Source organism: Lacerta agilis, chromosome 2, assembly GCF_009819535.1.
Source record: "Lacerta agilis isolate rLacAgi1 chromosome 2, rLacAgi1.pri, whole genome shotgun sequence".
Taxonomy (NCBI): domain Eukaryota; kingdom Metazoa; phylum Chordata; class Lepidosauria; order Squamata; family Lacertidae; genus Lacerta; species Lacerta agilis.
Genome location: NC_046313.1, coordinates 115,789,750 through 115,815,460, shown reverse-complemented (window position 1 = coordinate 115,815,460; position 25,711 = coordinate 115,789,750). Strand labels below are relative to the sequence as shown.

At 47.4% G+C, this 25,711-nt stretch overlaps 1 protein-coding gene across 1 annotated transcript; it reads right to left on the bottom strand.

Annotated features, from left to right (window-relative positions):
* Positions 1-849: 849 nt before the first annotated feature.
* LOC117042551 (zinc finger protein 91-like) lies at positions 850-21,207 on the bottom strand. Its single transcript, XM_033142092.1, has 11 exons — positions 20,542-21,207; positions 19,868-19,994; positions 18,850-18,953; positions 18,481-18,622; positions 16,285-16,374; positions 11,666-13,107; positions 6,717-7,082; positions 5,118-5,244; positions 4,213-4,295; positions 3,717-3,843; positions 850-2,525 (listed from the first exon to the last, which is right to left on the bottom strand). The coding sequence occupies exons 1-11, from the start codon at positions 21,079-21,081 to the stop codon at positions 958-960; spliced, it is 4,716 nt and encodes a 1,571-aa protein (XP_032997983.1). The 5' UTR covers positions 21,082-21,207; the 3' UTR covers positions 850-957.
* Positions 21,208-25,711: the final 4,504 nt, after the last annotated feature.

Genomic DNA, 25,711 nt, shown 5'->3' with positions numbered 1-25,711 from the left:
TAAATGGGAATCTGGTTTGAGCCTCCATGATGAACCTCCAAAGGGAATTTTCTTCCACAGCACACAACTGGAAGGCACTTTCTTTCACTGGTCTTCCTTACCTGCATCCTCCTGCTACTGGGCCATGGATAAGCACCCTGCATGCTATGAGAGGTTACAACTGCAAAGTCACAAAATATGGACCCTGATCTCAGACTTTCCTGTGTTCAATGTGCATTCTGTAGTTGACCTCCTTTGTAATGCTCTATTTTGATTTTTTAAAGATTCCTGTTAATTATGTTGCTTTGAATGTAAAATATATTCCGTAATGTTTTATTCTGGGTTTTTTATAATTTGATATTTTAATGTGTTGTAAACCACTTTGTTTTTTTCTTAAAACTATAAAGCGGCTTAGAAATGAATGAATGAATGAATAACAGTAATAATAATAATAGCTGCATTAAAGTTTAACAATAATTGTGCATTGATATACAGGTGAAACTCGAAAAATTAGAATATCGTGGAAAGGTTCGTTTATTTCAGTAATTCGACTTAAAAGGTGAAACTAATATATGAGATAGACTCATGACATGCAAAGCGAGATAAGTCAAGCCTTTATTTGTTATAATTGTGATGATTATGGCGTACAGCTGATGAGAACCCCAAATTAACAATTTCAACTTTGGGGTTTTCATCAGCTGTGCGCCATAATCATCACAGTTATAACAAGAAAAGCCTTGACATATCTCGCTTTGCATGTCATGAGTCTATCTCATATATTAAACTCCAGTAGCTAATGAAGACAATTGCTTACATAAATGAACTTTTCCACGATATTCTAATTTTTTGAATTTCACCTGTCGCTAACAGTGACAGAAGTTCTTTCCGCACCCCAAGTATTTATCAGGGAAGGGAGGGGAAAGCCTCTGCCCAATGTGAATTCTCTAGTGCTCCTAAGGTTCGATTGGTTACTCAGTCTCAAATCACATACTGCTTTTCCGGTGTGAATCCACCGAGGGGAAGTAAAATCGGTTCTCCATCGGAAGCCATTTCGACACTCCAAGACATGATGGGTTCACTGCCCGCTCTGTGAGTTCTTTGGTGTCTCTTAAGCATACACTTATCATAAAAGCTCTTTCCACATTCCAGGCACTGGTATGTTTTTTCTCCCGAGTGGATTTTCTGGTGTCTGATCAGGTTTCTTCTTTGAGTGTAGTTCTTTCCGCACTCTGTGCACTGATAGGGTTTCTCTTCTGTGTGGACTCTCAGATGGGACGTAAGGCTCGAGCTCTGGCTGAAGCTCTTTCCACACACCGAGCACTGGTAAGGTTTCTCTCCCGTGTGGATTCTTTGGTGTGTAAGAAGGTGGGAGTGGTCATAAAAGCTCTTGCTACACTCCACACAGCTATAGGGCTTTTCCCCTCCATGTGTCCTTTGATGAGAAGCAAGGTTTGCATGCCACTTGAAGTTCTTTCCACACTCCGGGCATTTATACGGTTTTTCGCCCGTGTGAGTCCTTTGGTGAATAAGGAGGCGCGATCTGTCGTAGAAGCTCTTGCTACATTCCGAGCAGTTATACGGTTTCTCTCCTGCGTGGATTCTCTGGTGGGAAGTAAGGTTGGAGCTGCGGTGGAAGCTCTTTCCACATACCAAGCATTTATATGGCTTCTCCCCTGTGTGGATTCCTTCGTGGGAAGTAAGCTGCGAACGCCGAATAAAGCTTCGGCCACACACCAAACATTTATGTGGCTTATCCTTTGAATGAATCAGCTGGTGTATATTGAAGCCTGATTTATCGCAAAAGCTCCTGCTGCATACTGTGCACTTATAGGGTTTCTCTCCCGTGTGCTTTCTCAGATGGGCAGTAAGGTTTGTGTTCCTGTTGAAGCTCTTTCCGCACACCGAACACTGATACGGCTTTTCTCCTGTGTGGATTCTCTGGTGTGAAGTAAGGTACGCAAGCTGCCTGAAGCTCTTTCCGCACTCCGGGCATTTATACGGTTTCTCCCCCGTGTGTTTTCTCAGGTGGGAAGCGAGGTTTGTGCTCCTACTGAACTTCTTTCCGCACTCCGAGCACTGGTAGGGTTTTTCCCCTGTGTGGATTCTCTGATGCACGGTGAAGTGTGCACGCTCCCTGAAGCTCTTCCCGCACTGCAGGCATTTATATGGCCTCTCTCCCGTGTGGATTCTTTGGTGGGAGGTGAGGTGCGCTCTCTGCCGGAAGCTCTTTCCGCAGTCCAAACACTTATGCTGCTTCTGGCCTGTGTGGATCCTCATGTGGACGTTGAAGTGTGATTTGCGGCTGAAGACTTTCCCACACAGCGAGCAGACATTCTTTCTCTTTCCTTTTCGTCTCTGCTGCTGAACTGGAATTCCGTCCAAGTTCCGCCCAGGCAAAGATTCATTCCCCCACTTCCTGGTTTGGTTTTCTTCCTGCTTATTTGGTCCTTCTTGATCTCTGAAGTTCTCGCCCATGTCTCGAAGCTTGTTTCTCTCCGATGGCGCTGCGCAGAGTTCATCGTCGTCCTTATTGTCCCACCCTTCAACTGGAATAGAGAAATCCATTAACAGCACCAGAAAGAAAATAAGCTTTTGATTCTGGATGGCATCCAGTGCATTGTTGTTGAGAAGTAATACATGTGTGGCTCTGCTTCACACATTCACACACACACACACACACACACACACACAAACACTGCTGAATTAAAGCTAATCTAATACTCTAAACTGGAGATGGGGAACCTGTAGCCCTTCAGATGTTGCTGATCTACAATTCCCATTACTCCTGGCCATTGGTCATGCTTGCTAGGCCTGATGGGAGTTGTAGTTCAGCTACATCCAGAGGTCCAAAGGTTCCCTACACGAAATTTAGAAGCATGAGGACTGGAATCTTACTTTATTTTTAAGGGAAGACTTGGAGCTCTGATAATCGTTCATGGAATTGTAGAATTGGAAGGGAACCCCAGAGTCATCTAGTGCAGGAATCTCAGCTAAAGCATCCATGGCAAATGGTCATCCAACCTCTGCTTAAAAACCTCCAAGGAGAGTCCACAACCTCCCGAGGGAGTCCAAAGTTGGGCAATTCAGGACAGATAACTCAAGTGACTTCTTCACAGAGCACATAGTCAAACCATGGAACTCACTTCCCCAGGAGCCACTGGTTTCCACAAAGGGGATTGTACAAATTCATTGGCTATCAACAGCAACTAGTCATGATGATCACTAACAACAATGGCTATGCTCTAGCTCCAGAGGCAATAAATATTTAAGAATACCGGTTGTTGGGAATCACAAGAAGGGAGAGAGTTGTTGTGGGCTTCCTATTGGGGCATCTGTTTGGCAGCTGTGACAACAGGATGGTGGAGTAGACTAATAATAATAATAATAATAATAATAATAATAATAATAATTTCTATGCTGCCCATCGGACTGGGTTTCCCCAGACACTCTGGGCAGCTTACAGCATATATAAAAACATAGTAAAACATAAAACATTAAAAACTTCCTGATACAGGGCTGCCTTCAGATGTATTCTAAAAGTTATGTAGTTCTCCATCTCTTTGACATCTGATGGGAGGGTGTTCCACAGGGCGGGCGCCACTACCGAGAAGGCCCTCTGCCTGGTACACTGTAGCTTCACATCTCGCAGTGAGGGAACCACCAGAAGGCCCTCGGAGTTGGCTGGATCCACCAGCCGGGCTCTACTCAGGTTCGTAAAACAAAAGAAGGGTCCTTACCGAGTGAGGCCACGCTCCGGGAATTCTCCAGCATGACTTCCCTATGCAGGGCCTTCTGACTCGAATCCAGCAAAGCCCACTCCTCGTTGGTGAAATACACAGCCACCTCCTCAAAGGACACTAGAACCTAGAGGGGAAAGAGGAAGGAAACATCTCACATTAACAGAGAACTAAAAGGATGTGTAAATCCTCCTCCATAGCTCAGTGGCAGAGTTTCTGCGTGGCATGCGGAAGCTTCCGGGTTCAATCCCCAGAATCTCAAGGTGGGGTTGGGGGAGACTGTAAACCCTGGAAGGCCACGGCCAGTCAGGCCTCATCCTCACCGCAGCTTCCCCCAAAGCATTGCTGCAATTGTAGTCTGCTAAGACTGCTTAGCGATGTTAAGAGACTCCCACTTTTCTTCACAGGCCTACAATTTCCAGAGTTCCCTGGGAAGAGGAACAGATTGATTGCTATAAGCCCCACCACGTAATTGCGAATGATCTCCTTTTCTTACCTGAGTCGGTTGCTCAGGGTCTATTTCTGCTCCGCTGTGAAAAGGTGATGTCGTAGGGAGCCTCAGCGATGTTATTCCATTCCCTGTTGGGGAAAACAAGGGTGGTAAGGGGGTTGGGGGGTTGGAATGAAAACCCAGCATTTAAAGTCAGTGTGGAAAACCTCTTTTTCAGTTGAGGGCAACATTATTATTATTATTATTATTATTATTATTATTATTATTATTATCATCATCATCATCATTATTAATTGAATTTATATACTGCCCTATACCCAGGGGTCATCATCATCATCATCATCATTATTAATTGAATTTATATACTGCCCTATACCCAGGGGTCTCAGGGCAGTTCACAGAACAAAACCAAGGTATAAAACCACAAAATACCTAAAGAAAATAAAACAACAACCCCCCAAAAAACCATTTTTAAAAGGGCATAGGATGTAAATCAGATCAACCAAAGGCCCAGTTGAAAAGAAACGTTTTTGCCTGGCGCCTAAAGGTGTATAATGAAACATTTCCTGATGGCAGTTCAGAAAAGGGCAACCAAAATGATAAAGGGGGTGTGATAAAGAGGAGTTATTTAACAGAAGGCCCTTCCCCTGCAGAACTGTAACCTAAAAGTAAAGAATGCTTAACATACAACTGTATAGTTGGAAGGGACCACAAGGGTCATCTAGGCCAACCCCCTGCAATTCAGGAATCTTTTGCCCAATGTGGGGCTCGAACCGACGACTCTTGAGATCTTACTCATGCTCTACCAACCAGAGATCTAGGGCGATACTCAAATTTTAATAATAATAATAATAATAATAATAATACCAACTGAGCCATCCCTCTCTGTGGGGCATGTCTAGCACAAAATGAGAAAAGTACGGCGAATGATTTTCAAAATCCTTCCTTACCCAGTGATGTGTCCCGACTTCGATTATCTGGGGGAATTTCCCCAAAGAGCGCCGTCTGGAAGGTTACCGGCAGACTCTCCCTCGATTCAGGGGATTCATTGCCCACCTCCGCGACGGTCCCTTGAGCCTGAGACAGGAGCCCAGATCCCGGGCAAAGAAGAGGGAGATGTGTTAAGAGCAGTTGCAGGATGTTGCTGAATGAACCTCATCTTCCCTGGCCATTGGCCACCCTCGCTGGGGCAGATGGGAGATGTAGTTCAGCAACATCTAGAGGGCCAAAGGTTTCTCACCCCTGCAATATAACCATAAACCCAGCCAACGAGGAGCTTTTTCCACGGAGGAGGAGGTGCCCTTTCACGGGATTTCAAGCTGTAAGAGCAACAATACATGGTTTGCTACCAGACTCACAGGAGATGTTCTGCTAACTCCAGTAATGTTGGCACATAGAATAACAGAATGATGTGTGTTGTTGTTGTTGTTTCTATGTCTTTATCTTTCTCCAAGGATCTCAAGATGGCTCCCACACACCCCCCCAATTTAATCCCCACAACCACCCTTTGAGGTAGTTAGGCTGAGAGGCAGTGACAGGCCCCGGGTCATAGCCAAGAGGGGATTTGAACCCTGGTCCCCCCAGGGTTCTAGTCCCAACACTCAGTGGCGGAGGAAGCCTCTGCACTGCCCGGGGCGGCGGGGGCGGCGCAGAGGCGCCCCCCTGGGGGAGGGGCACGACGCGTGCGTCGCGTCGTCGTCCTGACATCACAACACATGTGGATGCCGCTGAAAGGGGGGAAAGGGGAAGCTCCCCCTTTTCCTCCTTTCCGCGGCTTTTTTTCTGTGCGAGGGGCGGGCCAGCGAGGAGGGGGTGTCATGCCAGCGACAAGCGTGACGCCCCCTCCTCGCTGGCCCGCCCCTCCCGCCAAAAAATAGCCACTGGAAGGGGGGAAAGGCGGCATGCCCCTGTTCAGGGCCCGCCCTGTGGGACGGGGTAGGACGCACTGGCCAAAGTGTCAACCCCCCTCCCCTGGAACCCGGGGCGAGCCCCCCCCCCCTGCCCCCTTGCTCCGCCCCTGCCAATACTCTAACCACTAGGGCTGGGTGACATCTGGTTTTCAACATTGCGACATATCACCAGCGAAACATCACAATATACTGATATAGCACGTCTGAAATAAAGATGGAGCTGGGTAGAGGCATCGTATGGCTTCACGGTTTTCCCCGCATTGTGATTTTTGCACACCCCATGATCTGCGATTACCAGGCCAAAAATTATGAAACCGATATCGTAACCTTCAAACCAGTTTTGGACCATATGTATAAAAAGAGTCTTGAGCACACTTTTGCCCTAATCACAATGTGAAGGTTTGGCCATGCCTTCCACAAAATGCAATGTATTTTGAACACTTTCTGTGCCTCTTGAAAAACAACCGGGTTGAAAACTGTCTCTCTCACCTGCTGCTCTGCCTGCTTCTTGACCTCTGCCCGACTCAGGAGGAAACCTTCTGCCAGGGCCACCGCCTGGGAACTGGTCTCCGCTCCGCATTCCCTCACCCAGCTCTCCATCTCCGGGGGGAGGACAGCCAGGAACTGCTCCAGGATCACCTGGTCCAGGATTTGAGTCTTGCTGCGTTGCTCCGGCTTCAGCCACTGACGGCAAAGGCGGTGGAGTCGGCTGCAAACCTCTCGGGGTCCTTTGGCCTCCTGGTAACGAAAACGCCTGAACTGCTGGCGCTGAGAGTCTGAGGCGAGAGTGTCCTTGCTACCCGGGATCTTCTGCCTTGTTCTCTCCCTTAATTCCCTGGGGCTTCCAGCCTGGACGGCATCACAATACCTGCCTGATCTCTGCCCCACTGGGCCAAGCATGTCTATTGCAGGACTGGGCACAGAAACCCTCTCTTCAAACTTCAGGAAGAGTCGTTCTTGGGACACATCACATGTTCCTTGCAGTCCTACAAGGCTTTTTTTCCCCTGCAGAAAAACAACACATTGGGAATCAGAGGCAGGCCTCGATCAAAACACCTTACTAAGAAACATTCCTCACCTCTCCAATGGATTCAACAAAATAAACAAATAAATCTAGGTGAAAAATCCTGTATGGCCCAGCAGCTAAACACTGGTTGAGTCCTGCAAAGGGTCAATTTTATTAACTGCACAGTATTTTTATTGATGGCGTGCTCTGGTCCATGGGGTCACGAAGAGTCGGACACGACTGAACAACTGAACAACAATTTTTATTGATGCCACAGGCTGATATGAAGCTTTCTTCAATTGCTGTTTTTTTAAGGGATTTATTAACAAACAAATAAACATGCCAACATAACAAGGCAAAAGAAAAAACAAAGAATCAAAAATTCTGGAAGCCCTTTAATATTAACAATCTGGATCGCCACTATTCAAGCTTTTGCCAAATTGCCCTTATTGAAATCAAGATATATCAGGGGTCAGCAAACTTTTTCAGCAGGGGGCCGGTCCACTGTCCCTCAGACCTTAGAATCATAGAATTATAGAATCATAGAGTTGGAAGAGACCCCAAGGGCCATCCAGTCCAACCCCCTGCCAAGCAGGAAACACCATCAAACACCCTAACCCTAACCCCAAAAAAGGTCAACAACTTTGAGCTGAACCCCCAAAAATGGGGGGTAGATCACTGCTGAAAGTAGATCACAGTCTCTTGGGAGTTGGCCACCCCTGGTAAAAGACATGTAACTAGAATAAAAAAAATTTAAAAATCGAGCAAATAATTGTAATAACTACCATAATAAAGCACTGCTATAATTATATATAATTTTCCTAAAATTTTGGTTTCATTCTCCTTTCCGTGCTGTAATGTCACAACCTGAACGACCATGGCTTGCCCCCCCGCCCCCTTAGTTTTGATCCTGGTTATGCCCCTGGACCAAATGGGACTGACTCGGTGTAAGGCAGAGAGCTACCTACAACTTTGCTTTGCGGATCCGGAGCGTCAGCAGCTCCGGAACGAGGAGTCGTCTCCTTGCCCAAGTTCTTTCGCATTTAAGTGCGACAAGGACTGAATCCGGATCCCTTTGCATGGAGGCCTTCTCTTTTTTTGCTCTGCAGCTGAGATTTTGGCCAAAATCTGGAACTGGGGAGGGTTACTTTTGCATGCAGGCAAAGCAGCGAACTACAAGCGGAGAAACGGCGATCCTGGGAGGCGCTTTCCCAGCCCCAGTCTCCTGCCCCCGTGGGGAAGGGCGCTTTTTGCAAGCCAGATCCAATCTGGGGGACCTTGTGTGCGCGTAAAGCGGGCAACCTGCACCCTGATCCATTGCACCTACAAAACACTTCCAGGAGGGCCAGCTTGGCCCCGCGACCGTGGGTGTCCCGGGGCCGTGGGTGCCCTGCAGCGTGCATGGCCTTGGCACCGAAATTTGTGGGTGCCCGGCACCCAGGGCCCCAGGGAGTGGGCACCCACCCACCCACCCACCTTGCTCCTGTGCCAGTCTGGAGGGATTCCTCACCCACGAACCCATCCACCCCATTCTTACCAGTGGAGAAGGACCAGCACCCTCCTCCTCCTCCTGGCGCCAGACTCCTCCCAGGTTTTCCCCAAATGTAGGAGGAAGTGACACTTCCTCCCCCCCCCACAACACACACCCCCAGTAAGTGCCCTTTCTAGGAATAAAAGCAAAGTGCTTTAACCCTTTATAACCTGGAGGGGCAGCTTGCGTTGCTGCAGATGTTGCTGGACACGCAAACACGCGCGCCCTCCAGCAGCCTGCGCGGATTTAGTGTTGCCAGGAGTCCTGCAAAGTCCAAAGAGCGCCGTCGGCTTTACAAGGGCAGCTCCGGCGGGCTTGATCCCCTTCCATGGGTGTTGGGGGGCGGGGGTTGGACTACAACTCCCATCAGCTCCCCAAGCCAGCACGTGGTGCCTAGGGGCTGATGGGAGTTGCAGTCCAAAAAGAATAATATTCGAAGGGGAGCGCACTCTTGCATTGTCTCCCAAGGCGGAAGGAACTTAGTGCCCGCGCCCCCCCCCCAACCCTTTAATTAAACGGGGCTTACTTTCGAGTAAGCGTGGCTAGGACTGCACTGCAGACTTGATTCGTTGCAATGGGTCTACTCTGAGTAGATCTAGCCTTGACGAACAGCAAGGGAAGCGCAGAAGTCTGTGTTTTGCAGACAGATTCATTGCAATAGGTCTACTCTGAGTAGATCTAGCCTTGACGAACAGCAAGGGAATCGCAGAAGCCTCTATTTTGCAGACAGATTCATTGCAATAGGTCTACTCTGAGTAGATCTAGCCTTGACGAACAGCAAGGGAAGCGCAGAAGCCTGTGTTTTGCAGACAGATTCATTGCAATAGGTCTACTCTGAGTAGATCTAGCCTTGACAAACAGCAAGGGAAGCGCAGAAGAAGCCTCTATTTTGCAGACAGATTCATTGCAATAGGTCTCCTCTGAGTAAATCCAGCCTTGACAAAACAGCAAGGGAAGCGCAGAAGCCTGTGTTTTGCAGACAGATTCATTGCAATAGGTCTACTCTGAGTAGATCTAGCCTTGACAAACAGCAAGGGACGCGCAGAAGCCTGTGTTTTGCAGACAGCTCCTGCTGAAGAATTGCCCCTGAAATTATCTTGCTTGGCAAGAGGAGGAGAGGAACCGCCTTCTCTTGAGCTTTGGGTGATGGAAGAGAAGAGAAGAGGGTGGGGTCCCTGCACTCCAAGCCAGAAGTGCCTCTTGCTCTCTGCCATAGTCAGCTTTGCAGGGACGTCAAACTGCTTCTTTCGGTTTCCTGTGGTCTCACGGGTCTTCTGGTTGTGCCCTGCAATTGGTCTTTGCTGCTGATCAGGAAAGATGGATTCTCCCCCCCCCCCTCGCCCTAGGTCAGCTGGGCATTCCCCACTGCCCCACAACTATCCAGCTCACTCACCCCCTAAAGCTGGCCCTGATCCAGATCCTGCCTCTCCTCCCCTTGAATTTGGACACAGGGAAAGCCCCTTCCCAAGCGGTTTGTATGTTGGGATGCAGGGAGAGGAAAGAGGAAGGGGTGGCCATGGAGCTTCTTTTATCCTCTGTCCAGAAGCTGCAGTTAGCGCAGAATGCTGTGTAGCACGATTGCTGGCAGGATGGTGACCGCTGGCCTGCTGTCAGGGCAAACTGTGTTTTAATGCTGGCTTTAAATCTGCTTTAAATATTGCTTTTAACTGGCTTGTTTTTATTATTTTGTACTTTGTATCACTTCCAACTCTACAATTCAACGTGTTTTAAAATGCTGTAGTAGTAGTAGTAGTAGTAGTAGTAGTAGTAGTAGTAGTAATACAGTGGTACCTGTATTACAGTGGTACCTACACCAGTATGGTGTGGTTAAGAGCGGTAGACTCGTAATCTGGTGAACCGGGTTCGCTTCTCCGCTCCTCCACATGCAGCTGCTGGGTGACCTTGGGCTAGTCAAGGAATCATAGAATCCTAGAGTTGGAAGAGACCACAAGGGCCATCCAGTCCAACCCCCTGCCAAGCAGGAAACACCATCAAAGCATTCCTGACAGATGGCTGTCAAGCCTCCACTTAAAGACCTCCAAAGAAGGAGACTCCACCACACTCCTTGGCAGCAAATTCCACTGTCAAACAGCTCTTACTGTCAGGAAGAGGGTAATTGAAAACGGGGGGGGGGGCAATGAGGGTAATTGAAAACGGGGGAAGAGAAGGGGCAGATGGAAGTTGATCAGGGGGCGAAAAGAGGGTAATTAAAAATGGGGAGAAGGGGCAGGTGGAAGTTGAACAGGGGAACTTCTTCAATTTCACAAAATCAGCCGCAGCAACGCGTGGCTGAGTCAGCTAGTAGAATCATAAAACTGAAGAGTTGGGAGGGACCTCAAGGACCATCTAGTCCAGGGGTCAGCAAACTTTTTCAGCACAGGGGCCGGTCCACTGTCCCTCAGTCCTTGTGGGGGCCGGACTATATTTTGGAGGGGGGGAAATATGAACGAATTCCTATGCCCCACATATAACCCAGAGATGCATTTTAAATAAAAGGACACATTCTACTCATGTAAAAACACGCTGATTCCCGGACTGTCTGCGGGCCGGATTTAGAAGGCGATTGGGCCGCATCCGGCCCCCGGGCCTTAATTTGGGGACCCCTGATCTAGCCCAACCCCCTACAGTGCAGGAATAAAGAGACTGAACAGGCAGCCAATATCACATTGTTTAATTAAACATGATTGTCCAAGGTTACAGCAAGGGGAGAATTTTTTTTAAAATGCTGTCAACACAGAATTTCCGGACAGAGGCTAAGCATAACATTAGGTCTACAAAAATAAAACCTAAACATGCATCTATCCTGGACTCACGTAGTCACTGGGAACTGCCCATTCTGAGGCCTGCTACAGCTGCTTATTAAGGTTTGATTGGTCAAGTGATTCTCTACTCTTCATTATTCATATGCTTTCTCCTGGGTTGGAGTCTCTGAAGTCGGAAGCTTATGTCCCATCTCAAGAACTTTCCACATTCCAGTCATCACTAGCATTTGCAGGATTCCCCCTTCTTGACGCAGCTGAAAGCGTCTTCTCTGGCAGAAGGTCATTCCGCAGTCTGAGCGTTTGTGTGGCTTCTCACGTGGATTCTTCTGTGTGTGTTCAGGTGCGTGCTCTGGTTGAAGCGTTTCCCGCACTCCAAGCACTTGTAGGGCTTCTCCTCTGTGTGGGTCCTCTGATGTCTCTTGAGGTGTGTGCTCTGGTTGAAGCTCTTCCCGCACTCGGAGCAGTTGTAGGGCTTCTCCCCCGTGTGGATCCTTTGATGCACTTTGAGGATTCTGCTGTCACTGAAACTTTTCCCGCACTCGAGGCATTTATAGGGTTTCTCCTGCGTGTGAGTTCTTTGGTGTACTTTGAGGCTCCTGCTGACACTGAAAGTCTTGCCACACTCAGAGCATTTATAGGGCTTCTCCTGGGTGTGGACTCTTTGGTGCACTTTGAGGCTCCTGCTGTCGCCAAAACTCTTTCCACACCCAGAGCATATAAAGGGCTTCTCCCCCGTGTGAGTTCTTTGGTGCGATTTAAGGATTATGCTTTGGCTGAAACACTTCCCGCACTCAGAGCATTTATAGGGCTTCTCCCCTGTGTGGATTTTCTGGTGTATTTTAAGGTTCCCACTATTGCTGAAACACTTCCCGCACTCGGAGCATTTATCTGGCTTCTCCCCCGTGTGAATTCTCCGGTGCGATTTAAGAATTATGTTTTGACTGAAGCTCTTTCCACACTCAGAACATTTATAGGGCTTCTCCCCTGTGTGAATTCTTTCATGTCTTTTAAGATGGGTGCTATGACTGAAGCTCTTTCCACACGCTGAACATGTGTAGGGCTTCTCCCCTGTGTGGATTCTTTGATGTTTACTAAGGTTTGAACTCAGGTTGAACCTCTTCCCACACTCGGAGCACTTGTAGGGCTTCTCCCCAGTGTGGATTCTTTGATGCGATTTAAGCTCAGGGCTGCGACTGAAGCCCTTCCCACACACTGAGCACGTATAAGGTTTCTCCCCTGTGTGGATTCTTTGATGTCTTTTAAGGTTTCTGCCATCATTAAAACCCTTTCCACACTCTGAGCATTTATAGGGCTTTTCTCTCGTGTGAATACTTTCATGCCATTTCAGACTTATGCTATGACTGAACCGCTTTCCACACTCCAAGCATTTATAAGGCTTTTTGCCTGCATGGAATCTTTGATGGAGATGAAGGTCTGAGCTGCGAAGGAATTGCTTCCCGCACTCCAAGCATTTGTACGTTTTATCTGTAGCGTGCGCTCTCTGATGTTTAATAAGGTATATCTGCTGGCTGAAAAGCTTCCCACACTCGGCGCATTTCAACAGTTTCTCCTTGTGAATTTTTCTTTGGTTTCCTTCACAATGTTCTTCTACCATAGGGATTTCGTGAAAGTCAGTCCCTTCAAAAACAATGGATTTGCTCCCCCACTTCTGTTTCAATTCCGTTTTCGTTCTATGCTGTTCACACTCTTTATTGCCCTCTCCGTCGTCATCTAAAGGAATCAAAGGTGAAATCTGATCAGGGAGGAAGAGATCTACGAATCATGGAGCAAACATTGATCTGATGAACCCTGGAACAGACAAATGGGGTGGTGCGTGGAGCATTGGCTATTCTGCTCATGCAAGATCACAAGTTCACTATCCAACATCTCCAAATGAATGTACTCAATAACAGTGTCAGGAAAACAGAGACCTTAAAGCAGTGTTCCCCAACCTTGGGCCTCCAGCTGTTTTTGGACTACAGCTCTCATCATCCCTAGCTAGCAAGGCCAGTGGTCAGGGGTGATGGGAGTTGTAGGCCAAAAACAGCTGGAGGCCCAAGGTTGGGGAACACTGCCTTAAAGGTCCACTTCCAATCAATGTAGCTAATTCTCAGCAATGTGGTGACATAGTCTTTAAAGCAGGAGTGGGAAACTGAATCTGGGTGTTAGGCAGGCTGCTTAACACCATCCACTTGTCAATCACCCAATAGTATAATGATGTCCGGTGACTGACAGCTTAAAAACTTCAGGAGGACTCCCTGTAAGCACCAATCAGCTGAGTGGAGGTTGGAGCAGCTTCCTTTGAAGGTATGCTCTGAGCACCAATCAGCTGATTTGATTCCAGGATCTGCAACTTTGATGGGGTTTGCCAAAATTGTTCAACTAATTGGCCGTTACGGGGAGCCGCTTTGAAGTCCATTTGCAGGAGCACTTTGGATTCAAACACATTACTTGTTGGGTCACCAACCCAACTCAATTAAAAGGCAAAACGGGCAGATGCCTTCTAATTGATTTCTGTGAAATGAATGGTGTGGCTAGCTTGTATATGTTTCCTGGTGTAATAATAATAATAATAATAATAATAATAATAATAATAATACATTTATTTATACCCTGCCCTCCCCCCCCCAACACCGGGCTCAGGGCTGCTAGCACTGAATATAAATACAGTAAAAACATTAAAAACATTAAAAACAAAACAACAAACAAACAAAACAAAACAAAACAAAAACAGTTGATTAAAATATACCATATTTTTCGCTCCATAAGACGCACCTTTTCCCTCCTAAAAAGTAAGGGGAAATGTCTGTGCATCTTATGGAGCAAATGCATGGTCGCGGGAACCGAATTGCCTAGGGGCCAAAAGCAGATCGTTCTCTTTTTTTTACAAAGAGAGAAGGGGGTGTTGAAAAGAAGCCGCTGAACAGCTGTTCAGCAAGTGATCAGGAGAGAGATAAGGCTCCCTTTCCAGCCCCGCCCCCTTGCCCAGGCTCCGTTGTTGAATGCAGAGGGAGGCTGTTTGTTTCCCCAGCGACATGGGACTGGCTGATTAGATTATCTGATTATCTGTGGGCCAAATTGGGGCCGAGCCCAATTGGGCTCATGGAGTGCAGGCGGGTGGTATGAAATAAGATCCGCCATTCCTCACATTAGATACAAACTGCTCCTTTCCCAGTTGAGAGAATCCCTCGCACTATTCCCTGGCTGTTTCTCAGATATACAGGGCACCTGCAACTTATGAGGGGGGTCACGTTCCCAGGATCGTGCCTAAAAGCCAAAGCCACGTGTGGTCGAGAAACACTGGGTTCAATGGTAGGTGGGGTCACCCTCTTCCTAATTTTTTTTGCCAAATTTGCACAAGTTAAGTGTGTATAAGTTGTGGGCTTACTGTACCCCTCAACTGGGTGGTTTTTGTTTTTCTTTTTTCTTGAGGAGAAATTCATTTATAAGGAAATAGGAAGATAAAAAGAATGAAAAAGGAGAATGAAAAAGAAAGAAATAGGGGGAAAGGTGCAAAAGGTACAATATCATAGAATCATAGAATCCTAGAGTTGGAAGAGACCACAAGGGCCATCCAGTCCAACCCCCTGCCAAGCAGGAAACACCATCAAAGCATTCCTGACAGATGGCTGTCAAGCCTCCGCTTCAAGACCTCCAAAGAAGGAGACTCCACCACACTCCTTGGCAGCAAATTCCACTGTCAAACAGCTCTTACTGTCAGGAAGTTCTTCCTAATGTTTAGGTGGAATCTTCTTTCTTGTAGTTTGAATCCATTGCTCTGTGTCCGCTTCTCTGGAGCAGCAGAAAACAACCTTTCTCCCTCCTCTAGATGACATCCTTTGATATATTTGAACATGGCTATCATATCACCCCTTAACCTTCTCTTCTCCAGGCTAAACATACCCAGCTCCCTAAGCCGTTCCTCATAAGGCATTGTTTCCAGGCCTTTGACGATTTTGGTTGCCCTCCTCTGGACACCTTCCAGCTTGTCAGTATCCTTCTTGAACTGTGGTGCCCAGAACTGGACACAGTACTCCAGGTGAGGTCTGACCAGAGCGGAATACAGTGGTACTATTACTTCCCTTGACCTAGAGGCTATACTCCTATTGATGCAGCCCAGAATTGCATTGGCTTTTTTAGCTGCTGCATCACACTGTTGACTCATGTCAAGTTGATGGTCTACCAAGACTCTTTATGGTCTACAAAGACTATCATACAATAAGTAATATCAGTTACATTTCCATGCACTATTATATAAATATACCGTATTTTCCGTGTATAACACGCCCCTGTGTATAAAACGACCCCTATTTTTGGGGACCCCAAATTAAGGAAATGGGGGGAGAGTGCCGAGTTGTTAAGCTTTTATTGGGGGGGGGGAATTGCCGACAACTGCATAATATAATGGAAAAAACATAGTCTTATACACGGGAAAATACGTTAAGTCATATTATTATCCTTATTAATAGCCGGTTATATTCTGTATAAACTCGTTCCAAACATCAGTATATTTGTCTGGCAATCCGTTCACATGTTGCAAGTACAGTCATACGCTCCAGGTTGCGTACGTTCGGGTTAAGAACGCCTGCAACCCGGAAGCATTTCCGGAGCGCACGCGCAACCCCCGGATGCGCAGAACGCTTCTGAGCACTTCGCGCATGCGCAGAAACGCTCAAATCGTGCTACTTCCGGGTTTTCGGGGTTTTTTTCATGCGTTCGGGATACGCACGCACGCGTTACACACGGCGACCCAGAACGGATCGCGTACGTTACCCGGGGTTCCACTGTACTGTCGTATTGTCAATCCATCGGTTAAAAGGGATCATAACTGGGTGATATTCAGCAAGAAAAAGAAAGGTTGCTAGGTGAAGACCTAGCCAGGTACGCTATGTGCCCCTAAGTGCCTACCTGCTGATCTCTCCTCTTCAGAGCTTTCGTCAAACGGATGGACCCTTTCTCCCTGCCAGGAGATATGGTCCAGCCTGGGAAGCGGAAACCCTAATTTAAAACAAGAGGGAAAAAATGACTTATAGGAACAGAAGAGCCTTGCAGTTGTCGGATCACACCAACGGCCCATCTAGTCCAGCTGTTACACTGGACAACCAGATGTGTCTTCTGGGGAAAGCACGCAAGCAGGACCTGAGCTTGGCAGCAGTATCTCCACTTGTGATTCCCAGCAACTGCTAATCAGAGGTCATTGTGACCTCATGCTGATGTGATTGGATGGGAGGAGGCCAGCCACTGTTACCTCATGCTGATGTGATTGGATGGGAGGAGGCCGGCCACTGTGACCTCATGCTGATGCGATTGGATGGGAGGAGGCCGGCCACTGTGACCTCATGCTGATGTGATTGGATGGGACGAGGCCAGACATTGTGACCTCATGTAGAGGCTGCCTGCTTGAAGGAAAAGGACTGGCCACTGTGAACTGGCTCTAATTTTTGCTTGGCCGAAGAGGAGAGAAACCCCTCTGCTTGTAATTCTTATACCATATGATGTATGTATTTATTTATTTTTTAAAAAACACTTAAAATACCGCAACTTCATTTAAAAAAATCGAAGTGGATATCATATATACATATATATATATAATTTACAATAATTACGTATGTATTGTATTTTGGTATTTGTTGGAGGCCGCCCAGAGTGGCTGGGGAGACCCGGACAGATGGGCAGGTTATAAATAAATTATTATTATTATTATTATTATTATTATTATTATTATTATTATTAGTATAGCTATAGACACATAATAAAAATGAAATTAAAATTAAAATCACAGTCCACCCGTTGTCACACAAGAAATTGCTATTGTTATTAAGTCTTAAACATCGGTACCGCCAGCCAAAGAATGTGAAGCCTCACTGATCAGCCCCCTTCCTTTAAAACTCGCGAAAGGTTTTGTCCTTTTCACAGTTATTGTTGGCGAAGTACTTTTAGGAATTTGCACTGCCTTGTATTTTACCGCCCTTCTCTGCTTTCCTTTCACTGCCAGAGAAAATTTCTTTGTCCTGAGAAGCCTTTCGGCCACTCACAAGATCCCCCCCCCCCATCGTCCTCGTTGATGTGGTCTAAGGGTAAGCAGATCAAGATGTTTGGTACCAGCTTGGCTGCAGGAGTTGCCGGAAGGAAGCAAGCAAGGTGCCACCCAACCGTCTTAGGGACTCCATTGCAGATTTTTGTATGGCTTACTCCTAAGTCTTTTCATCTCCCAAAGATATCTCACAAGGGAGCAGAGGCTTAGGACCAGAGTTTTCCTTCTTTATTAGCTGTACCTTGGTTGTCAAACGGCTTGGCTCCCAAACAAATCAGCTCCCGAACGCCGCAAACCAGTTTGCGAACTTTTTCGGAAGCCAAATGTCTGACGCGGCTTCTGATTGAGCGCAGGGAGCTCCTGCACCCAATCAGAAGCAGCGCCTTGGTTTTCGAACGGTTCTGGGAGTCGAACGGATTAAGTTTGACAACCAAGGAACCACTATATTTTAATAGATTTGTCTCCTTTGCTGGGACAGCGCGGCATGAATTTTAACTTATTTTAATAATTTTATTGTTTATCTTTTTAATAATGTTATATGGTATTTTGTGTAAAGGCATGGACCTCACAAATTTAATAAACTTGACTAGTGTTAATAGATTTGGGGGTGGGGTTTATATTGTTTTTAATTATATTATAATTAAATTTTTAAGGATTAACTTTTCACACCTTTTTTAGCTTTTGGCATTTTATCTGCCTTGTTGTAATTTATGTAAGCTGCCTTGAGTCCTGGGTCCAGCAAAAGGGTGGGATGTAAATATGTAAATGCTAACCTCATAGCAGCTGTACAGTGGTGCCTCGCAAGATGAAATTAATTCGTTCCGCGAGTGTTGTCGTATAGCGGAAATTTCGTCTTGCGAAGCACAGTCGGAGGAAGCACACTTTTACGGAAAAAAACAAACAAACCGCAAAACGTTTTCGTTTTGCGAGTCGCGGCCATAGGAAAATTTGTCTTGCGAGTCACCCTTTCGATAGCGAATGCCTTTCGTCTAGCGAGTTTTTCGTCTAGCGAGGCATTCGTCTTGCGAGGTACCACTGTAGTAGCAATTCTGCCTGACACGCTTACTTACCGAGAGAGGCCAGATTCCCACAATTCCACAGTTCTCCGTGGCTTCCCTGTGTAGAGCCCTCCAGCCTGGATCCAGCAGAGCCTACTCGGCCTCCGTGGAAGGCCGTGAAATGCACAGCCATCTCCTCAAAGGTCACTAGGTCCTGGGGAGGGAGGGAGGGAGGAAATGTTTACTCCTCACAGGTAAAGCAACAAAAAAGAAGACGGGAAAAGTGGAGGTGCCTTAGCGGATCTCCTGCAAGACCCAAAGCGTCATCAGCAGCGCTCAAAGCCTTCTTAGTGAGCGGCTCTGACAGAAGAAAATGGCCGCCATCTTCAGGTCCAGAGTGATGGGCAGAGGAGAAAAGGCACCCACAGTTCTATTCTGTACCTGTTCTGGCTGCAGGGACGCTGCTTCCAGTCCATCACAAAGAGAAGTAGGCATGGGAGGATGCCCCAGGGGCATTTTGCTGTCTCTGAGGGCTGCCCTACATCCTACAAAGAAGACAAAGAAGGTGGATGATATAGCAGGGTTAGCCAGCCCTCCTTTGGCCCAAGGGCCACCACTGATGGGTCAGTGGAAACCCCCCCGAGGTCCACATGCCTGTGGTGGGCGCGGCCAATGTGTGAGCATGTGCATAAACACACATGTGCTACATGTGCAGACCAAGCATGTCAGGAAACGTCCTATTCACAAGTAAAACCCTGGCAGAGACGCACGCCTGACTGGCATGTTCCCTCCCTCCTGGGTGATCGTTCGGGAGCTTCTCAAGCATTCTTCAGCCTGATCATCACAGTGACTGATGCCAGAAGACATCAGCACACTCTTAGGGATCTGCAGAGGTTTGCGCAGTTGCGTAACAGACCACAGCAACTCAGCATGTAGGCTAATCTACTTTATTTACATACATACATACATACATACAAACACACACACACGGAGCACTGCAACATGGCCCCCTCTCTCTCTAGCATCAGACAGCAAAGAGAAAGAACAAAGGACAATAGTCCCACTTCAGGGAACACAGTAACACAAACATCCTGTCTACGTCACATCCCATTCCTGTGGAATCAAAACACATACCCAGCCATGTGATAGACAACAAACCCATGACTGCACACAGGGAATGAATCTCCAACAGCATGCACATAGGAACATAGGACGCTGCCTCATACAGAGTCAGACCTGCAAGGACTCCCAGAGCCCCTTACCAATCATGTTAAGAAAAAGAACAAAGAGAAATCCTTACACTCAGGCTTACAATCTCAAAGGACATGGCACAAAAGGAAGGTGGATTGGGAGGGAGGAAGAAAAAGGCAAACACAGGTTCAAGTTCTCTGAATGATGGCTTAAAGTGGTACAGGACCGTTTTAAATGTTTAGTGCGGATGGGACGCATGCTGTATTACCCAGAGAAGAGGCACCCCCTTCGGCCTCCTGCACGATCCCCCGGAAGAGCGGCCGCTTTGTGATGTTCAACGGAGCATCTTCTGCCTCCGGGGAATCTGTGGCTGCTTTGGAAAACGTCGTCTGTGCCTGAAACAGAAGAAAGGGATATGAGAGGAAAGAGGTAGTCGGGAAAGGGAAGAAATGGAACAGGCAATGGACAAGGGTGCCATTAAATAAAATCAACAAATATTACATCGAAACAATTTTCCAAATTGCCTAGGAATTCGGATTTCCGTGTAAACTTATTCTAACTTCCAAACCTTGCAACACACTCCCAGACGTGTCTTTGGCAAGTGTGCTTAAATGCGCTTAGTCTTTTATTATGTGAACTTTCATAAAGTTCACCGTTTTCTACACATCTCCATAGGCATGTCTAAATAAGACTGTTTTTAGCAGACGCCGAAAAGTTTACAGTGCCTGATATCAATAGTTTGGAAAAAAAATAGTTTTTAAGTTGATCTTTTGCTACCTGGAGGTATTTCTAGTGGCCTAGAAATGCTTTTAAAGAGACAAGCAATAAATCCCTTATTTGGGCAACATCTGAGAAAAGATGGGTGGCCAGTGAGACTTTTTAGGGGACTGTCCCCACACATTCTCAACCCGTTGGAAGTACTAGGATGAAACACTTTCTCACCTGCTCCTCCTCCTCCTGCTTCTTGTCCTCTGCCCGGCTCAGGAGGAAACCTTCGGACAGGGCCACCGCCTGGGAACTGGACTTCGGGCCACACTCCCTGACCCAGCTCTCCATCTCCGGGGGGAGGACAGCCAGGAACTGCTCCAGGATCACCAGGTCCAGGATCTGCTTCTTGGTGTGCCGCTCTGGCTTCAGCCACTGGTAGCAGAGGTTGTGGAGTCGGCCGCAAACCTCTCGGGGCCCCTCAGCTTCCTGGTAGCAGAACGCCCTGAAACGTTGGCGTTGTACATCTGAGCTGGCGTTGCCCTCGTCCAGGACCTTCTGCTCTCTTCTTTCCCAGCATTCCTGGCTGCTGCCTCCCGCCTGGACGATGTGGGGGCTTTTCTCTTTGGGGCCGTCTGAGATTTGCTCTTCCGCCTTCGAGCTCTGCTCCAGCTCAGCCTCTAACAGGACCCTGATGATCTCCTTGCTCCGATGCCAGTTTCTGTCCGGAGGCAAGGACGGCGTGAATTTGGGCTGAGGAGAAGACGACGACGACATCTCTTTGCAAAAGTGTGGGGTCCTTCAGTGTGCAAGTATCACACGCCCCTCTCGGGAAGAGGAGTCTGCAAGAAGCACAGGAGGATTCTGGGTATAGACTGGGGCTGGTTCCTGCAAGGAAAGCAGATGAGAACGCAAAGAGGACTAGAAACTTGGGTAAGGAGGTGGTGACAACAACAACATCTTGCAAAGGAAGGACTCAAGACCTCAAGGAGCATCTCCACCCCCATCGTTCAGCGCGGCCACTGAGGTCCAGCTCCGAGGGCCTTCTGGCGGTTCCCTCGCTGCGAGAAGTGAGGTTACAGGGAACCAGGCAGAGGGCCTTCTCGGTAGTGGCACCCGCCCTGTGGAACGCCCTCCCAATCAGATGTCAAGGAAATAAACAACTACCCATCTTTTAGAAAACATCTGAAGGCAACCCTGTTTAGGGAAGTTTTTAATGTTTTTAATATTCTTTTGGGAGCTACCCAGAATGACTGGGGAAACCCAGTCAGATGGGTGGGGTATAAATATTATTATTATTATTATTATTATTATTATTATTATTATTATTATTATTATTATTATTACACACAGTGCTATTTTTCTAGAAAAGGAAGCACCAGAACTCACCATGAATGCCTCCCTTGTTCTCTTAGAATGGCAATGACACCCACCCGAGTTCCGGTGAGTTCTGGCTGGGGAAAAAAGCCCTTGTCACATGACTGGAATTGGAGAAAGCTATGCAAGAAGCACTGGAGGATTCTGAATAGAGACCAGGACCGGTGCCTGCAAAGAAGGAAGAGAGAGGACTAGATACTTGAGTAAGGAGGACATCTTGCAAAGGTCTCAAGTCCTTCAGAGTGAGACCACCGCACGGACCAAATGGAAGTAGGCTTTGCAAGAAGCACTGGAGGATTCTGGGTAGGCAGGGGCTCTTCCCCGCAAGGAAGGCAAATGAGAACCACAAGACTCGAGAGAAGACTGGAGACGAGAGGCAGCGGGTTTCACAGACCCAAACCCTGATCTGGTGCACATTCAGGCAAGACGGCAGAGCATCTCTGGCACTGAAGATTCCACCTAAACATTAGAAGATTCCACCTAAACATTAGGAAGAACTTCCTGACAGTGAGAGCTGTTCGGCAGTGGAATTTGCTACCAAGGAGTGTGGTGGAGTCTCCTTCTTTGGAGGTCTTTAAGCAGAGGCTTGACAGCCATCTATCAGGAATGCTTTGATGGTGTTTCCTGCTTGGCAGGGGGTTGGACTGGATGGCCCTTGGGGTCTCTTCCAACTCTATGATTCTATGATTCTATGACTGTAGCAACCCAAATAATGCCTCCCTTACAGGATGCCCCCTCCTCATTGAGACTGCCCATGTGTTTGTGTGTGTGTGTGTGTGTGTGTGTGTGTGTGTGTTTGTCTCCTCCCCCACCTCCCAAAGTGCTCACTTAGCAGAGGGGAAAGAATAAGAAAATTAGCACCAATTATGATTTACAGTACTTTGGCCACCTCATGAGCAGAGAAGACTCCCTGGAAAAGACCCTGATGTTGGGAAAGATGGAGGGCACAAGGAGAAGGGGACGACAGAGGATGAGATGGTTGGACAGTGTCCTCGAAGCTACTAACATGAGTTTGGCCAAACTGCGAGAGGCAGTGAAGGATAGGCGTGCCTGGCGTGCTCTGGTCCATGGGGTCACGAAGAGTCGGACACGACTGAACGAATGAACAACAACAACGATTTATAGACAAGTTCATGTGACTTCCCTTGAGATTTAAGATTCTGTTGTTGTTGTTGTTATTGTTGTCTTTTCTGTATGCTTTATTAGAATCGTGGAGCTGTGGAATTGGAAGGGGTCACGCGAGTCATGTAGTCTGACCCCCTGCAATGCAAGAATCATGCCCACAGCCGTCCCTGGGAGAGTTTAAACCACCCGCCTTATGGTTAACAGCCAGATACGACGACCCATTGTACAATTACTTAAATAGGTCAAGTTTTTATTTTTTACGCATATTTCGTGTCCAAATGTTTCTGTCCAGCTCCACCCCACTGTTCATAAATCTGCCTTATTAATACATTTGGCTTTGGTTTATATGCGTATCTTTTCCCCACCAACCTAAAGACACGCACACACACAAATACGCCCCAAAAGTAGTATACTGATACAGAACGCAGTAAGAATGGAATGAATGCAGGTGGGTCAGTTGCAGAGCCCATCTCCATTTGGAGGCAGGGGGTGGGTGGGGTGGGGTGGAGGAGCTCTCCCCAGTCTTTTCCTCCTCCTTTTCCTTCCCACCCCTACTGTCTGGTCACCCCAAAGCTCCCCGCCCCCCATTTCAGTCCCAGATAATCCTTTACACCTCTACACTCAGCTGGTTTCCTTGGCGATGATGCAGAAGAGGCAACAGATGAGGTGGTTGCTCTGGGTGACGCCTCAAAAATTCGCGCTCCCCTTTAATGCCAGACCCAGAAAAGGCCCACCATCCTATGGGGCAGGGGGGACTCGGGCGCTCTTTTCTTCCCAGCGCAACACCAGGAATTGCTCATCCCTTTGCATCTTCAGTCCTCGGGGTTCCCTTGCATCCCAGTGCCATTTGCATTTGCTTTTAACGCACCCTATCCCGCCCTCATTTTCCCCTCCTTCCATCGGGCACCCACCCACCCCCTTCCACTGCGCCTCCCCACCCAAACGCACTCACCCCGATCCCTTGGAGAGGTGGGCGGGGAAGGGGCGCGAAGGCTGCAGATGGGGGAGGAGGGAGATTGGGGGGGGGGAAGGAAGTGGGTGCCTAGCTGCGTTTCTAGGCATCCGGACTCTCTCCCATTAACCCTGAGATGGGTTGATTTGTTTATTTATTAATTTTCTCTTGCCACTCAAACGGCCATCACCGTTTCCAAATCTTTTGATCTGGCTGAGGCTTTTGGGGTTCCTTCGCTCGCACCCCATAAGAAACCTGAGCAAAGCAGGCAGCTGCAAAAGCAGCAGCAACAGCACGAACCTCCTTTGCAAGTATCTGAAGAAGTGTGCATGCACACGAAAGCTCATACCAAGAACAAACTCAGCTGGTCTCTAAGGTGCTACTGGAAATAATTTTCTATTTTGTTTCTCCTTTGCAAGGTTTGCCTTTCCCGAAGATCCCGCTGCAAATATTTATTTCGTGTGCTGGGCAAGGAAAAGGGGTTTAAAGAAGAAGGTGGAGGGGAAAGGTGATTTGTGCAATCGGTTTCCGCTAGCCGCCACCAAATTCTGGGGGTGGCCCCAGCCAGGCTTATTGCTTCATCAGTGCCTGGGAGGAGGAGAAGGAATCATCTGGCGGTGAGTTCCAGAGGCTTTAGAAGTCTTATCCTAGGGACCCCCGAGGGTCATCTAGGCCAGTGTTTTTCAACCTTTTTTGGGCAAAGGCACACTTGTTTCATGAAAAAAATCACGAGGCACACCACCATTAGAAAATGTTAAAAAAATTAACTCTGTGCCTATATTAACTATATATAAAGTAATTTTTCAATTTTTCCCACGGCACACCAGGCAACATCTCACGGCACACTAGTGTGCCGCGGAACAGTGGTTGAAAAACACTGATCTAGGCCAACCCCCTGCCATCCAGGACTCTCAACTAAAGCATTCGTGACGGATCTTTTAATTGTATTTCTGTTGTTTCCTTTTTTTATCTTACATATTGCATCTTAACCACATTTCTATAGAAGTTGAACTGCAATGCAATAGAATGTGAGGCGTAAGAGAAGGAACTACATAAAACGCAATTAAAAATATTTAATGGGATGGGTGTACTTCTTCAGTCGCAGAAAAAGCATGAGCCTTGCTCACCATTCAGCTGAAATCTGGCTGAATGGGAGATATAAGAGCCGACTTCTAATATTTAACGGGCTGTCACGTGGCTTGTTTTCTGCCTGTCCAGAGGCCCAGGCTCAGAATACAGGTGAAAACTCGAAAAATTAGAATATCGTGGAAAGGTTCATTTCTTTCAGTAATTCAACTTAAAAGGTGAAACTAATGTATGAGATAGACTCATGACATGCAAAGTGAGATATGTCAAGCTTTTATTTGTTATAGTTGTGATGATTATGGTGTACAGCTGATGAGAACCCCAAATTAACAATCTCAACTTTGGGGTTTTCATCAGCTGTGCGCCATAATCATCACAATTATAACAAGCAAAGGCTTGACATATCTCGCTTTGAGTGTCATGAGTCTATCTCATATATTAAACTCCAGTAGCTAATGAAAACAATTGCTTACATAAATGGACTTTTCTACGATATTCTAATTTTGCGAGTTTCACCTGTTATAGATCCAAATGACCAAAAAAATAATAATCAGATTCCGACTAAACATCAGGACTGTGTAAGAGCTGTTAGACAGTGGAATGGACTTCCTCGGGAAGTGGCGGACACCTTCCTTGGAGGTTTTTAAGCAGCGGTTGGGCGGCCATCTGCCATGGATGCTTTGAGTTGAGATTCCTGCCTTGCAGGGGGCTGGACTGGAAGACCCTTGGGTGTCCCCTTCCAGCTCTACAAGTCTATGATTCTACAATGGGGCTCCCTACGTCCTTGCAGAGCCTACTTCACTGCGAGCTGTTTCTGGCCAAGGGAGGGGACAGCTCAGAAACCCAGTCAAGAGGTTCCCCCACCCC

Excerpts from the sequence above, each read along its gene's own strand:
- LOC117042551 (XM_033142092.1), bottom strand. The coding sequence starts at position 21,081 with ATGTCGTCGTCGTCTTCTCCTCAGCCCAAATTCACGCCGTCCTTGCCT. Across the intron at positions 4,296-5,117 it reads AAGTCGGGACACATCACTGG|GGAATGGAATAACATCGCTG; the intron begins GTAAGGAAGGAT and ends TTTCCCCAACAG. Across the intron at positions 3,844-4,212 it reads ACCCTGAGCAACCGACTCAG|GTTCTAGTGTCCTTTGAGGA; the intron begins GTAAGAAAAGGA and ends TTTCCCCTCTAG.